The 15342-nt window shown below is 34.7% G+C and overlaps 1 protein-coding gene across 3 annotated transcripts in view; it reads right to left on the minus strand.

Moving 5' to 3' along the window:
- Positions 1-3369: 3369 nt before the first annotated feature.
- LOC141395846 (uncharacterized protein ZK1073.1) overlaps positions 3370-15342 on the minus strand; it is a 153175-nt gene continuing 141202 nt past the window's right edge. For all 3 annotated transcript variants that reach the window (XM_073971626.1, XM_073971625.1, XM_073971624.1), the window contains 3 exons: positions 8364-8476; positions 8061-8223; positions 3370-5207 (listed from right to left, as the gene is read on the minus strand). In XM_073971626.1, the coding sequence (XP_073827727.1) occupies positions 4983-5207; positions 8061-8223; positions 8364-8476 (501 nt within the window). In that variant the 3' untranslated portion in view covers positions 3370-4982. The remainder of the gene's footprint in view (positions 5208-8060; positions 8224-8363; positions 8477-15342) is intronic.

A 15342-nucleotide genomic window follows, 5' to 3' on the forward strand; every position in this document is an offset into this window, starting at 1 on the left:
GATATCTCTTTAGGCCGAATCATGGGCGCTATGAACATTATATTATATATTTGAGTACTGGACTAAGTACTCAACTAAAAATGCCAAAATGTATATTATTATTCATTATTTTTTATATATACAGTTAGTCAACTTAATTATTGCAAAACCAAATTTATTACAAAATTTTAAATAAAACATCATTTTATTGGTATAAATAAATATCATTATTAATATTTTTGTTAACAATGCAATTCTTAAGGCCTGCGTACATAAGCTGCTTTGCCTGATTGCCTTGCTTACCTGCTTCATTTCTGACGTAATAAAAATAATAGAATAAAGACGAAATTTCGAACTGGGTTGCCATCAGTTGGAAATTGGGTCGTCCTTCTTTGTTCTTTTATTTTTTTATTGAAGCAGCAAAGCAAGGCAATCAGGCAAAGCAGCTTATGTACGCAGGCCTTTACACATGTTTATTAATATAATAAAATAAAAAGTAGCTTTATTTAACTAAACATTTTCTTAAAATTAACAAAAATGAGTACAACTCATTATTTGCACTGTCAACTAAAGAATTGCAAAATTCACAACTTTTCAGTCTTTCACGGTATTTTTCGAAAAGTTGGTTCTAATATTTCGTATGCCCACATTTGGCATCAAAAATAGCTTGTAAACGTATCTGAATTTAATGAATAGGTTTCGGAATGTCATACTCCAATAGTATTTTGTAGCCATTCTTCTTTATTGCATTTTATTTAGACCCCAGGTTAGTGGGCGACCTATTCCCGACTTTTTCCTTCAGGTGTACCTATGAATTTTCGATGGGGTTAATATCTAGACACTGGAACGGGGTGTAAATGACTTTGGTACAGTTGTATAACAACCAAGTCTTACATAAATTAGATTTCTGCTTAGGGTCGTTGTCTTGGTAGTACTTATATTGCAATTTTCAGGGTCAACAGGTCCAAATTTCTTGACGCTTTTGGTTAAATCTTTTCTTAAAACATCCAAATAAACCTCCTATCTCATTGTTTCTTCCAAAATCAGGATTTTACCAACGTCACTGCTTGGTATACAACCCCATACCATAAGTGACAGTTTTCCGAACTTTACGGCATGTTTTAAATTTTTGTTTTCCATGGCTTTCAAGGGTTTTCCCAATACATTTTGAGGTCCATTGTGATTGTACAACATAATTTTAGTCTCATCAGAAAATATAACGCCATCCCAATACTAAAGATGGCGTGAAAAGTTGTCTATAACAAGTCGGAATAGTTTCTATATATTGTGATGGGAGGGTAATGGTTTTTACCTAGTCACTCGTGATGAGTGCTTGTTATTATGTAGCACTTTTCTGACTTTTCCATGTGACACACTTACTCCAAAATCATTTTTAATTAGAAAAAGCAATTTTCTGGTGATGCTTTGGTCTATTTCGTTAATTTCTTTAATCATTCTACAGTCAATTCGTGAGGTTACTATTTTGGACCTGCCATGTAACGCCCTCAGTTTGAGCCTGGCTTCTTTCTCGGTGCGGTATATGATGTTGTATACACTTCTCAGCTTACGAGAGGTGATTTTAGGGATATCTCTTTCGGATTTACCATTATTTTAATTGGAATAGACCAAATGTACCAAATTTTCCCAAATCGTTTACCTAATTTTCTCTTTTTCTGAATATACCGTCTATGCTACACACACAAAAATTAATTTGTGATCAAAAATTATGGATCTACATGTTCACATACCATAAAAGTCTTAAAAATCCTTAAATGCAAAAAATCGCGGGGGAAACCCCACGATTTTATTGCACATTAATTCATTTTGCAATTATTTAGTTGACACCACAAAAACCGGGTACCTATCCTTTTTGAACGTTGTTTTTGTTATTTCCAACCGATTTCTGCATTTATTGGCTTGATGTTGTCATTAACAGGTAAATCAACTGATATTTACAAAAAGCCCAACATGATTGAAAGAATTTCTTGTAGTAATTTCTAATTTAACATCTAAATTTTTACAAATTCATCGTTTGCAATAATATAGTTGACTAACTGTATTTACTTGGATTCATCATAAAAATTTTATAATATATGTATGTGGAAATATGATTAGTGTTCAACGTACACATAACTCAGGATCAGAAGCAATAACATGGCAAATTAATGGTGTCAATGTTTCATAGACATGTCCCTCTTATTTTTCTGTCCCTCCACATTCTCCTTATCCTCTTGAGCGGTTTGCTTGCAGTCATCATCTATTGCTTGCTTGCCCAAAATAACTAAGTCAGCTTTCTCCTCGAGAGCCAACCTTGCAAGAATTTTGGAAACATGAATTGACTGCAAAAGGTCATATTCTTTTCCAGAAACTTCAACATGAATACCACGATCAGCACCCATGGCCAAAGCCGTACGAATTAATTCCTTAGATTGGCTAGGTCCAATTGATATGGCAATAACTTCACTAGCCCACTTCTTTTCCTTCGCCTCTTCAACAGCGGGAATTCATTGAGTGTTTCACACCTTGTGTAATCCATTTTATATAAGGTCACTTTAGGGGGTCTTCTCCTCCTTGTACTTATAAAAGATCACGTTAGGGCGTTTCCGTCTATAAAATACTACTTTGGCTGACCGCGTTAAATTTTGGATGACTATTATCGTTCTTAGGGAGAACATTTTGTGTGACTTTAACAATTGTTAATGGAGGTTAATGTCAAACATGAATTGCAAAAAAACGAATTTTTTGTCATATTAAAGCCGCTGAATACCGTTGAAAATTTGATGTTGCCTGGCCTGGGAATCGAACCCGGATAGTCAGCTTGCAAGGCGGGTGCGCATAACATTACACAACGGGTTTATTGATATAAGAGCCTCTTTACATTTATGAAATTCAATGCATTCCAACTGTCAATTCCATTGTGTATACGTCAAATAATTCCTCCATCCAGTGAAATTGACATTTGAAATTCAGGTTTTCGTTAATGTAAACGTGCTTAAAGTCCTTGCACTAGCATTAGTGAAACTGATTTATTTATTGTTGTATCCCCATTTTTTTATACAATGGGAGGAGGTGACCTCGATTCGTTTGGGATCGTACTGTCGTGGAAATGCGAACTAAATGTTTTGTGTTTATTATTATGCATACTGGTAGCCTGTCTCTTTATCTCCTAAAAGTATGCTTTAAAATAGAATTGCACTATTGATAAATAAGTGCAATGTTGCCAATTTAGCGTTTTTATGGCATAAAGGATATAAAACGCCAAATCTGTTTTGATTTTTTTTACCAAAATTTTGTGAATTTCTTATAAGAAAAATGACATATAATTAAAATTTAGATTGATTTACCTTAGGACTGTCTTACCTTTTTAATTTCTTAATTAAATTAAAACGATTTTTATTTGTTTTTCTTCTAAGAATTTTTTTGTTTTTTTTTTTCTTTATTTAATTTATTGAAATACATACGCTGTTCGAAATTACAATTTTAGGTTACGATTTTTATATATAAATTTTTGTTTCGTTAGATATATATGTTTGTTTGCGTTTACTTTGGTATGTTCGCCATCCAAAAAAAATATGTAATCAAAAAACATTATCCGTTTGAGAAAACTACATGTTATGTTTTGCTTTATTTGTTGTTGTTATTTTTTTTTTTGTAATGGTGCACTTATGTTGTATTAAAGCCAACATTTAATTTGTAATGGCATACTAGTTTGTCATATTTAAGCATGTTTTTTGTTTTGTTTTTAAACTGTGTTTACACTGGGCAATCGAAATGAGAATTAAATGGTGATTTTAGTTGATCAATTTTAAATATGAAAACCTTGTCAATATCCATGGATGTTCCCAAGTCTCCAATTTGTACCATTTTATTCTCTATGTAACAATTTACATTAGTCCAGTTTAAGAGAGAGGTGAGGCAAATATGAACCACTTAACTCATATCTCTTACCGACAATCTGGGAATTTTGTTTTTCTAACTTCGGATTTCTGTGACATTCTTTTTAAATAAACAATTTGCCATGGCAAAGTAAACACCGTCCTTATGTGAAAAGTGTGCTTAACATGTTTCCTTTTTTTTTGGGGAAGTAAATTTGTGTGTGGAACTTACAAGGGAGGATATTTAATGCTGTGCTTAGGATTTCATTAAAAAAATTATGATTTATTTTTTGTAAATATTTTTCAAAAAGATGGTAATAACAAACCTGGGAATTTTTCTTTAATTTTTGTTTTCTATCAAAAATCGGAGGTATTTTTTAATTTTCTAATGATTGTTTTACTACCAAATGTTTGGAAATTTTAAAACAAAATATCCGGAAGTCTATATTAAAATTAAATAACATTTTGTCTTGTGGGAAGTTGTTTGATATTTTTGGTTAGGGGAAGTATATTTTTTCTTGGTGGGCTAAATAATACAAAATCGTTGGTGTACTCTATGTGTGTACCTTACCTTAATGGCAAGTATAATTTTTATAATTTTTTAATATATATAAAAATTGTTACTTAAACTTTTACATATAATGCCAATAATTTATAATTTTTTGTTTTTTTTTTGTTTGAGGTTAGGTTTTATATAAAAATTAGGAAAAAACCAAATTAACAATAATTATAACAATAGTTATTTTAAATAATAATTTTTCTAATTATACAATTATTTGGTTTTTTTATATAAGGTGTGTGTGTGTGAGTATGAATAATTGTTGTTTCATTTTGTATTTTTCTTTTAAAATACAAAAAAGGTGAAATCTTTTACTAACATTTTTCTCTTGTTGTTGTTTTTGTTTTGTATAATTAACTTATTCCCTCTAGTATATATGTATATGTATGTATAGTAATGTGTGTTACGAATTTCTTAATTATTTATCTTGTTGTTTTTTATCTTTTTTTGGCAAATTTTTATGAATTTTATTTGTGTGTTTTCTTTTTCTTTGTTAAAATGTTTGCGTTGTTTTTGAATCCAAAAAAAAATTAGTGGGAATTTATTTGTTGTTGTTGTTTTCCATAAATTTACTTCTTAATATCATTGTTTATAATGCTAAGACGTCGAATATTTGGCTTGTCATAGTCTTCCATGGAAATCCCCCTGGATAGACGTCGTGAACCATTGGTACCATCAAACGAGCCAGAACTTGTGGAAAAGGCACGTCCACGATCAACACCGGGCATAACCACAGAAGTCAACAGACCTTGACCCTTGCAGAAGAGCAAAATCGATTGGGCCACCTTGGCAGGCTGAAAGTAGAAAGGAAACATTATTAGTTGCTTCTGGCGTGTTAAGTTTATTTTATGTCGACCCGTCTGTCTGACTACATAGCACCTTCTTTCACAAAGGGTCTATAGAAGCACCCTTTTTTCAGAAAGAGTCTATAGAATCGCCCTTTCTTTCAGAAAGAGTCAATAGAAGCACCCTTTCTTTCAGAAAGAGTCAATAGAAGCACCCTTTCTTTCAGAAAGAGTCAATAGAAGCACCCTTTCTTTCAGAAAGAGTCAATAGAAGCACCCTTTCTTTCAGAAAGAGTCAATAGAAGCACCCTTTCTTTCAGAAAGAGTCAATAGAAGCACCCTTTCTTTAAGAAAGAGTCAATAGAAGCACCCTTTCTTTCAGAAAGAGTCAATAGAAGCACCCTTTCTTTCAGAAAGAGTCAATAGAAGCACCCTTTCTTTCAGAAAGAGTCAATAGAAGCACCCTTTCTTTCAGAAAGAGTCAATAGAAGCACCCTTTCTTTCAGAAAGAGTCAATAGAAGCACCCTTTCTTTCAGAAAGAGTCAATAGAAGCACCCTTTCTTTCAGAAAGAGTCAATAGAAGCACCCTTTCTTTCAGAAAGAGTCAATAGAAGCACCCTTTCTTTCAGAAAGAGTCAATAGAAGCACCCTTTCTTTCAGAAAGAGTCAATAGAAGCACCCTTTCTTTCAGAAAGAGTCAATAGAAGCACCCTTTCTTTCAGAAAGAGTCAATAGAAGCACCCTTTCTTTCAGAAAGAGTCAATAGAAGCACCCTTTCTTTCAGAAAGAGTCAATAGAAGCACCCTTTCTTTCAGAAAGAGTCAATAGAAGCACCCTTTCTTTCAGAAAGAGTCAATAGAAGCACCCTTTCTTTCAGAAAGAGTCAATAGAAGCACCCTTTCTTTCAGAAAGAGTCAATAGAAGCACCCTTTCTTTCAGAAAGAGTCAATAGAAGCACCCTTTCTTTCAGAAAGAGTCAATAGAAGCACCCTTTCTTTCAGAAAGAGTCAATAGAAGCACCCTTTCTTTCAGAAAGAGTCAATAGAAGCACCCTTTCTTTCAGAAAGAGTCAATAGAAGCACCCTTTCTTTCAGAAAGAGTCAATAGAAGCACCCTTTCTTTCAGAAAGAGTCAATAGAAGCACCCTTTCTTTCAGAAAGAGTCAATAGAAGCACCCTTTCTTTCAGAAAGAGTCAATAGAAGCACCCTTTCTTTCAGAAAGAGTCAATAGAAGCACCCTTTCTTTCAGAAAGAGTCAATAGAAGCACCCTTTCTTTCAGAAAGAGTCAATAGAAGCACCCTTTCTTTCAGAAAGAGTCAATAGAAGCACCCTTTCTTTCAGAAAGAGTCAATAGAAGCACCCTTTCGTTCAGAAAGGGTCTGTAGAAACACAATTTCTTTCAGAAGGGTCTATAGAAGCACTCTTTCTTTCAGAAAGAGTCAATAGGAGCACTCTTTCTTTCATTCGGAAACAGTCTATAGAAGCACCCTTTATTTCACAAAGCGTCTATGGAAACACCTTTTATTTCACAAAGGGTTCGGTTCAAATTTTGGCTTTCGTAATATTTTGCCCTCCCACACAAAAATTTGGAAAAGTTCAGTTTAGGACCATCTCTCGAATCGCTTTGATTTTTGCTTTAGCAACTTGTATTCACTGCCCTCCATACTACGGTATAAGTTTCATCAGGGGCAAGTCCATACTTCCTGAGAAAATAGCCTGAAAGTTGCAAAAAAAACCCTATGACACCGTGTGAGGAGGTTGGAGGGCAAAATAACTCTCGAACAGGTCTGCCGATTCGGTCCAAAGTTTGGTCTTAGTAATATTTTGTCCAAACATAGTTTAAGTTCGAAGATAAGCCATATCGGTCCACTCCTTCAGGTACCTCCCCCACAAAAGTTCAAAAATGTTCGGTAACATTGTGCGTACGATAACTCTTGAAGAGAGTGGCCGAATTGGACCATACTTTACACATCTTAATATATCTACCAGATATAGATCAGGTTCAAATATGGACAATATTTGTTCACTCCATCCGGTACCTCCCACACAAAATTTCGGATACATGTTCACTTTAAGACCTGCTTTCGAATCACTTTGATTTTTGTTGAAGCAACTTGCATTCGCTGTCTCAATTGCGGTGGTAAAAGTTGTTTCAGGGGCAAGTCCATACTTCTTGAGCAAACATCCCTGAAGTTGTAAAAAACCATATGTAGTGGCTGGAGATCCATTCTTTTTAGTATCTCCTCCGCAAAACTTTTGATCTCTAATCCTAATCAACATTTTTGTCAGTTCAAACGCCCAAAATTCCCTAAATACATGCGTTTTTTTGGGAAAAAATTGTTTCAATATACACAGGCTGAGGGTATATCTCTGTCGGCCAAGCCGACTGATACTTTTTACTTGTTTACTATAGAAGACCTTTTTCGGAGACCTATTACCCTACATCCAAAGCAGCAAGTTTTTATCGTCCTTGGGCGGAACGTATGGTGTGACTTTAACGCAAAAAGAACACTTACTTGTATTGGTATCTTTAATACCCTACATTACTCTTGAAGAGGCGTGAGCGACATTCATTATATTGTTGTTGTTGCATTCCCATTTCTGTAAAAGATTCGTTTGGGGACCATAGACCCAACAGTCGAGAAAAGCGCGACCTGTTTATTTTGTGATTATTATTTTACTTGTATCCGTCTCCGTATCTCCTAAAAGTATGCTTTAAAATCGATTCATTTTATTTACATTTTACAATTAAGTGCGATGTTGCCAATTTAGCGTTTTTCTGCCCCAGCAGGATATAAAACGTAAAACCGGTTTTGATGATTGTCACCTGTTTTTTTATGTTTAGTTTTTATCTACTTACCGCATCGGCCAATACATCACCGGCTCTTTCAATTTTTAACATGGTCACCTTTTCCTTTTCAATATCACGATGCAATTTCTCCACCATGGAAGCGTAGGGACTTAACATACCCGTAATTAGTATTACATCTACCTTGCATCCTTTCAATGTTAAATCTTTGCGACTGTCAAATGCAGACACAGGGCACACAAGGGAGTTAAATGAATAAAAAGGAGAGAGAAAAAGAAGAAAAAAAAAAAATAAAGTCATTAAAATTCATAATTTCATTTCGTTTTTTTTTTAACATTATCATGTTTTACTTACTTCATAAATGCCTTAACATAGAGACCCACATTTTTACTATTCAAAGAGCTTCGCAGACGTTTTTGATATTCGGTAACGATTTTCTCCTTGTCCGGATTATCACCAACCAATTGCTGTACACAGCAACAAGATGAATTGGATTGTCCACAAAAGAAACCAATTGCATTGGTGGTTGGTTATGGTTTTTATTTTTGGGTTTGGTTACACAATTGCAGGGGAGCAGGAGTAAGCATTTGATTGATTGGTTCATAGTGGGTGTTTGCGGGTAAAAAATAGTAATCCCAAGCGTCGTTGTTTTTTTTTTATTTTTTGTAAAAGGGAGAGATATGCAAAATAGGATTAGAATTGGCATATGATGTATAAGGTGTTGTAGCTTGGGTATGTAAAACAAGTTCATACATAATTTATATAAAAAAGGAGAACATATTTAAGCATACATATTCTACAAGCATTGTAAATGTGATTTAAAATGTGAACATCATGCTACTAATATTTACTTTAAAGAAAATAAATGGCTCTAATTTTATGCTAATGCTACGCTTAACATGTCATCTGTACCATCAATAAGGTGTAAGGATAATTTTTTTACTAAACAAAATTTAAATGATGAGATGTGAAGGTAAACATTGCGGAATTTGGTCTATAATACTGTAATTACAAAACGAAAATTATGTGAAATATCTAACCAGTTCACTAAGGGGTCAATGACACGCTTTTGAGGAAAAAAGTCTTTTTTTCAAGTCAATGATTTAAACCAAATAATAAAGGAATTCTATTCTTAAAACTTTCAAACCTCCAAAATCAAAAAACTACAATTCGGTAACGTCCTACGGTGACATGCCATGCTGTCAAAGATGTTTTGGCGCCAAAATTAATCTGTTGATATAACGGCTGACTTCCGTATCATCAGATGCTTTGTAGTTTTTAAACTTCGTCAAAATATTTAAATGCAACTAAATGCATCAGAAATAAAAATGATACATGTTTGCCTTTCACCTGCGTTAAAAATGGGAAATTGCGACGTTTTGAAATGAATAGCTTCGCCTTTGTTAAGTATTACGGCGTTATGAAACACAATACTTCAGACATTTGCAAAGCATCTGACGATACGGAAGTCGGTCAATATATATTTTTCAAAATGGAAAACACGGCTAATGGTACGTAAATTAAGATTTTTATTAAAAATGTTAATGTAATATTAGATGTGGTCTGTGTGGTAAGTGACATTTTTGTTGTTGCAGTCTGTGGTGTCGTTCATGTGTTCTTTGGAGTAGAACTTTCGGTATCGGGGCGTATTCGCCTGGAATAAATCAATTTCCAGATTGCGCAAAACTTAAAAATTTGGATATTTTTTGTTGGGAAACCATCGAAAGTCTAAAAATGTAATAGACTGAACTTCTGGAAAATTTAAGGGAGGAGTCAACGAAAAAAAAAACAAGTAAAAATGTGTCCGTTGCCGACAGATTTATACCCTCAGCCAACGTGAAGCGAAACTTTGACCTCCGGACAGATCGAATGTATTTAAGGTCTCTTCAGAATTTGGTGGCCCTTTTTGGACATTTGAACTTGCCGACAAAAATGTGGATTAGGAATTAACTGCACTAAGACACAAATGTTGAACTTTTGCACGGTGCTCTTGAATCAAATTTAAATGGAAGGTGCTTACACCTGGGAAGTTTTTGCGGATTCTGAAACTACAATGTTCATAGATAAGAAAAATCAAAAAAACAAAAAAAAAATCGCCGGAGCGCTTTTTAAATATTTATTTTTAGGGGCTGTTTAGGTTTTCACGATTTTGCTTAGAAACCGCAAGTCCTATCAAAATGAGTCTGAAGAAAATGTTGTAGCTATAAAAATTTTCCATCTTATGTGTGTTTATTTCAGCTCGAGTCCATATTTTGTTGTAATTCAATTGTTTGAATAACAACAAAATATTTTAAAGTGGATATGAAATTGATTAGTTGCGGGCGAAGGGTAGGGAATACTATAGTTTCAGTTGTCACCAAACAACTTCATCAGTTCCCTTTTTCGCCGACTCTGTATCGATAAACAGGTCAATAAAGCCGTCTAGCAAATTAAATAAAATGAGAAATTTGCTGTATGGCCCTAAAGCTGTTTACCCTACAATTTGAGTCGAACTAAAGAATTTCATATCCACCACTGTTTTTATGTCGTCTTTGCTTCGCAAAGAATACGAACATAGGAATGTTGCTTCAATAAGCGGGGGTAAAAACAACAAGAAAGTTGTTTTTGCATTACGCATTGGTCAACAAGGCCGTGCTGATGCCTATTATTGTTGTTGGCGTTTTTTATTGTTGGACTGCAGAATTTTTTTTTTTTATAAAAATTTTCTACAAGATTGGCCTTTACGGTATTTTCGTAGGTTTTACCATTTTTGAGATATTGAAGTTCAAATTGGGTCAATGCACTGACTGTATCGCCCCTTATAAAACAATGTCATGAAGGGTGCGCCTTAACTAACATTTAATGAAAAACGCTTACACAGGGGAAGTTTTTGTGAATTCTGATATAGCAATGTTCATAGATGAAAAAAATCCAACAACAAGAAAAAATCGCTGTAGGGATTTTTAAATAAATCGCGGTCAAAATTCTCATTTTTAGGTGTTTTTTAGGTTTTCACGATTTTGCTTGGAAACCGCAAGTCCAATCGAAATGGAGCTAAAGAAAATGTTGTAGCTGTGAAAATTCTCTACAGGACTGACGTTTATGATTTGTTCTCAGGCTGTACCATTTTTGAGATAAAGAAGCTCAGTTTACATTTTTAGGTTTTTTTTTGTTAGGGTTTCGCGATTTTGCTTGACTACGGCAAGTCTTATCGATATGGGACTTAAGCAAATCTTAAAGCTGTGAAAATTCTCTACAAGACTGGCTTAAGTAACTTATCCTAGGTTGTACCATTTTTTAGATATATAAGTTTAAGTTGGGAAATTGCTGTCATGACATTGGAGACGATACAGAATTGAATTGAATTTGAATTGTCTCAATTTCAACTTCTATGTCTCAAAAGTTGTAAAACCTACGAAAATATCATTAAGGTCAATCTTGTAGAGAATTTTGATAGCTACAACATTTTGTTTATTCCCATTTTGATAGAACTTACGGTTTCCAAGCAAAATCGCAAATACCTATACAACCCCTAAAAATGTCAACTTGAACCGCGATTTATTTAAAAAGCGTTCCGGCGATTTTTTTTTTGTTTTTCGATTTTTCTCATCTATAAACATTGTAGTTTCAGAATCCGCAAAAACTTCCCAGGTGTAAGCACCTTCCATTTAAATTTGATTCAAGAGCACCGTGTTTGTAGTGCAGGTAGCCTAGCATATAAGTAACATTTTTTAAAAATTGGGGAGAAGTACCGAAAGTTGTGGACCGGTATTGCCCATGAAACTAAGTTTGGATATAATATAACGAAGACCAAATGTTGGGCCAAATCGGTTGAACAGTTTGAGAGTTATCGTGCTCTCCGACCGCCACATATGGTGACATAGGGTTTTTTTTACACCTTTCGGGCTGTTTTCCCAAGAAATATGGACTTGCCCCTGAAAAAACTTTTACCGTTGTAATGGAGGTAGCGAATGCAAATCGCTTCAACAAAAATCAAAGTGTGGTCTTAAAGTGAACTCATCCGAAATTTTGTGTGAGAGGTACCAGAAGGAGTAGACAAGTATAGTACATATTCGAATCTGATCTATATCTGGTAGATATATTAGGATGTGCAAAGTATGGATTACATCGGTCACTCCCTTCAAGATTTATCGTGCGCACAATTTTTCCGAACATGTTTGAACTTTTGTGGGGGAGGTACCTGAAGGAGTGGACCGATATGGCTTATCTTACAATTTAATCTATGTTTGGACAAATTATTACGAAGGCCAAATTTTGGACCGAATCGGTAGATCCGTTCGAGTGTTATCTTGCGCTCCATCCACTACACACCATGTCATAGGAGCTTTTTTCAACTTTCAGGCTATTTTCTCAGGAAGTGTGGACTTGGACCGTCGTATGGGGGCAGTGAATACAAGTTGCTACAACAAAAATCAAAGCAATTCAAGAGAAGGTCCTAAACTGAACATATCCGAAATTTTGTGTGTTAGGTACCCGAAGTAGTGGACCGATTGAGTCCATATTGGAACCTCATCTAAGTCTAGCAGAAATTGCACGATGTGTAAAGTATGAATCAAATCGGTTACTTTCTTCAAGAGTTATCGTGTGCACAAATTTTCCGAACATTTTCGAACTTTTGTGGGGGAGGTACCGGAAGGAGTGGACCGATATAACCCATCTTCGAACTTAAACTAAGTTTGGACAAAATATTACGAAAGCCAAAGTTTGGACCGAATCGGTTGATCCGTTCAATAGTTATCGTGCGCTCCAGCCAGACAGACAGACGGACGGACATGGCTAAATCAACTCCAATTTGTCTGAAACACATTTCGTCCAAACATACTTGGGATCAAAAACCATTATTTCGATGAGGCACATTTTGTCCGTATGAACGTGTATATACCCTCGTTAGCGTAAATTCTGAGGGTATACAAATTGAAAGAGTCTTCTCTTGTCTGAATTCGTCCAGAAGTTCCGAATTTAAACCGGATCGGACTTATTTTACGAATTTGGTGTCAATAAACATCAAATTGGGTGCCACCGTGGTGCAATGGTATGTACACCCACCTTGCATGCTTAAGGTCGTGGGTTCGATTCCCCGACCAGACAACATCAAATTTTTAACGGTGTCAAAATACCCCCACAGAAATGTTGGCGACATTTTCTGAGTATTTCAGCCATGTAAAACTTCTCTACCAGTGGTGTCTTACGACACGCCGTTCGGATTCGGCGGTAAACTGTAGGTCCCATATCATTCATGGTAGAATAATAAAAGGTAACAGCAATACACAGCTGACTGAACTGGGTTGTAACGTTAGTGTCAAATTCCATGCGACATTTTATATATCGTCACCTGAAATGCCCAAAGACGTAACCCTCAAAGGGTTACGTTGAGGGTTACGTCTTTAGGCATTTCAGGTGACGATATGTATTTATTTCTATTTCCATGTACATTAGGGATATATATTTTTTGAGCAAAAAATATGGGGGTTATCATTAATGAAATTTTCCCGTGAATTTTGTTTTTTCCGCCTTTGCAACTTAAGGGAGAATGTGAAAAAATTCACGGGGAATTGCTGTTCATGATAACCCCCTATATCATTCCCAAAAAAACTATTTCCCACAAAGACTTTTTCATATCAATGATATGTAACCTCCTCCAAGTCCGAACGACGAGTCGCACAATAAAGCACCAACCAACGTTTGTTAATATGTGAGGTATTTTGTTAAATTTGAACAAAAATAAAGCCCTAATAAACATGTGCTTCTTTGATTTCAAAAACAAAAGATTGAACCAGATTCTCCTTTTTCAATGAATTTCCAGCGACCCCAAACATTTTTGCAAGAATTCTACTTTCTGCGAGAAATTATGCATTTAGTGGAATGATGTGGAAACATTCAAATTAATAAAAATGAACGAATTTTCATTCATGTTTTCCAAAATATTCAATCAAATGTGAAAAATGTTAGTTTTATAAATTCCAATAATTTATAGACATTTCCTTGCTTTGTTTACATGTACCGGTGACAGTAAAGCATAGTACACACGGTCCAACAAAACTGACAGTCATCGAGGTCTATTTCGTTAATATCAAAGTCTAGCTGAATAATTACTTTCCTAATCACTAAATTATACCTTAAATGTTGTGTTTCAATCATTTTTAGCTAACAAAAAGTTTTTATTTGCAGGAAAATTGCCGTAAGAGTACGTTGACTGTCAGTTTTGTTGGACCGTGTGTACTATGCTTAACGTTACAAACGAAAACAAATTCCTTTGTGGTTGTTGTTGAGTTGTATTTGTTATAGTATTTACTTTACATTATTGGTCTGTTCCAGTACTGCAAGAATATACTAATTTGTACTATTTTTTTCGATAACATTCCTTTATAATATTATTGTAGTAAAAAGTAGCAGCTTTCTGCTTTGAGTTAATATGAATCGGGGTGCACTTATTAATATGAGGGAAGTCTCCCTTGTCCCTTCTGGGATGTTGTTTTCAAGTAAAATATGGCAACTTTGCCACATTTCCAAACATCTATATGGCAACTTTGAATCAACAAGTGAAGAAATTGAAAAATCTGTGTTATTTTTGTGGTAAAGTTTTTATTTTGGCTGGCCAAAATAATAAGTACATTTTCGATTTTTCAATATTTACCTGTTGCTGAATGCATTTTAATAAAAGTTTGTTATTTAACTAATTGTGCTTATGAAAATTAAAACAAATTGGACCACAATTTTATCGATAGATGGGTCGAAATAAGCACTGTTCTCCAGAAGAAAGGAGACTAGCGACAAAATGGAGAAAAGAGGGAAAAAGTCTGAGAACCATAGCAAAATCACTTGATAGATCAGTGTGTTTTGTCCAAAATGCGTTGAAAACTAAATAAAGTAAAGAAACACGCGGTAGGCCAAAAAAGAGATCGCCAATAACGGATTGCCATATTGTCACCCTTGCAATAAGATATATATCCCTTTATATCCTCTCGGGACATTTCTTCGGACATATGCAATGTGATATCCGCTCGAACCATTCGGAGAAGACTTGAAGATGCCAAATTGCTAGGACGAATAGCCAGAAAGGTTCCACTGCTTCGTAAAAATAATGATGATGAGATTATCCTTCGCAAGAGAACATTTGGGTTGGTCAGGATCCGTACATGAAAAAAATGGCGAAATATCCTATGGAGCGATGAAACCAAAATAAATTTATTCGGAAATGATAACGGAAGAAACGTTCGTCGCCCCAAAGGAAAAGAATTTCATGTTCGGTTTACAAAAAAGACAGTCAAACATGAAGGTGGAAGCATAATGGTATGGGGCTGTTTTTCTTGGAATGGCGTTGGTCCAATATATC

The sequence above is a fragment of the Musca autumnalis genome, unplaced genomic scaffold (assembly GCF_047663935.1).
Source record: "Musca autumnalis isolate F117 unplaced genomic scaffold, ASM4766393v1 scaffold_1, whole genome shotgun sequence".
NCBI classification, from domain to species: Eukaryota; Metazoa; Arthropoda; class Insecta; order Diptera; family Muscidae; genus Musca; species Musca autumnalis.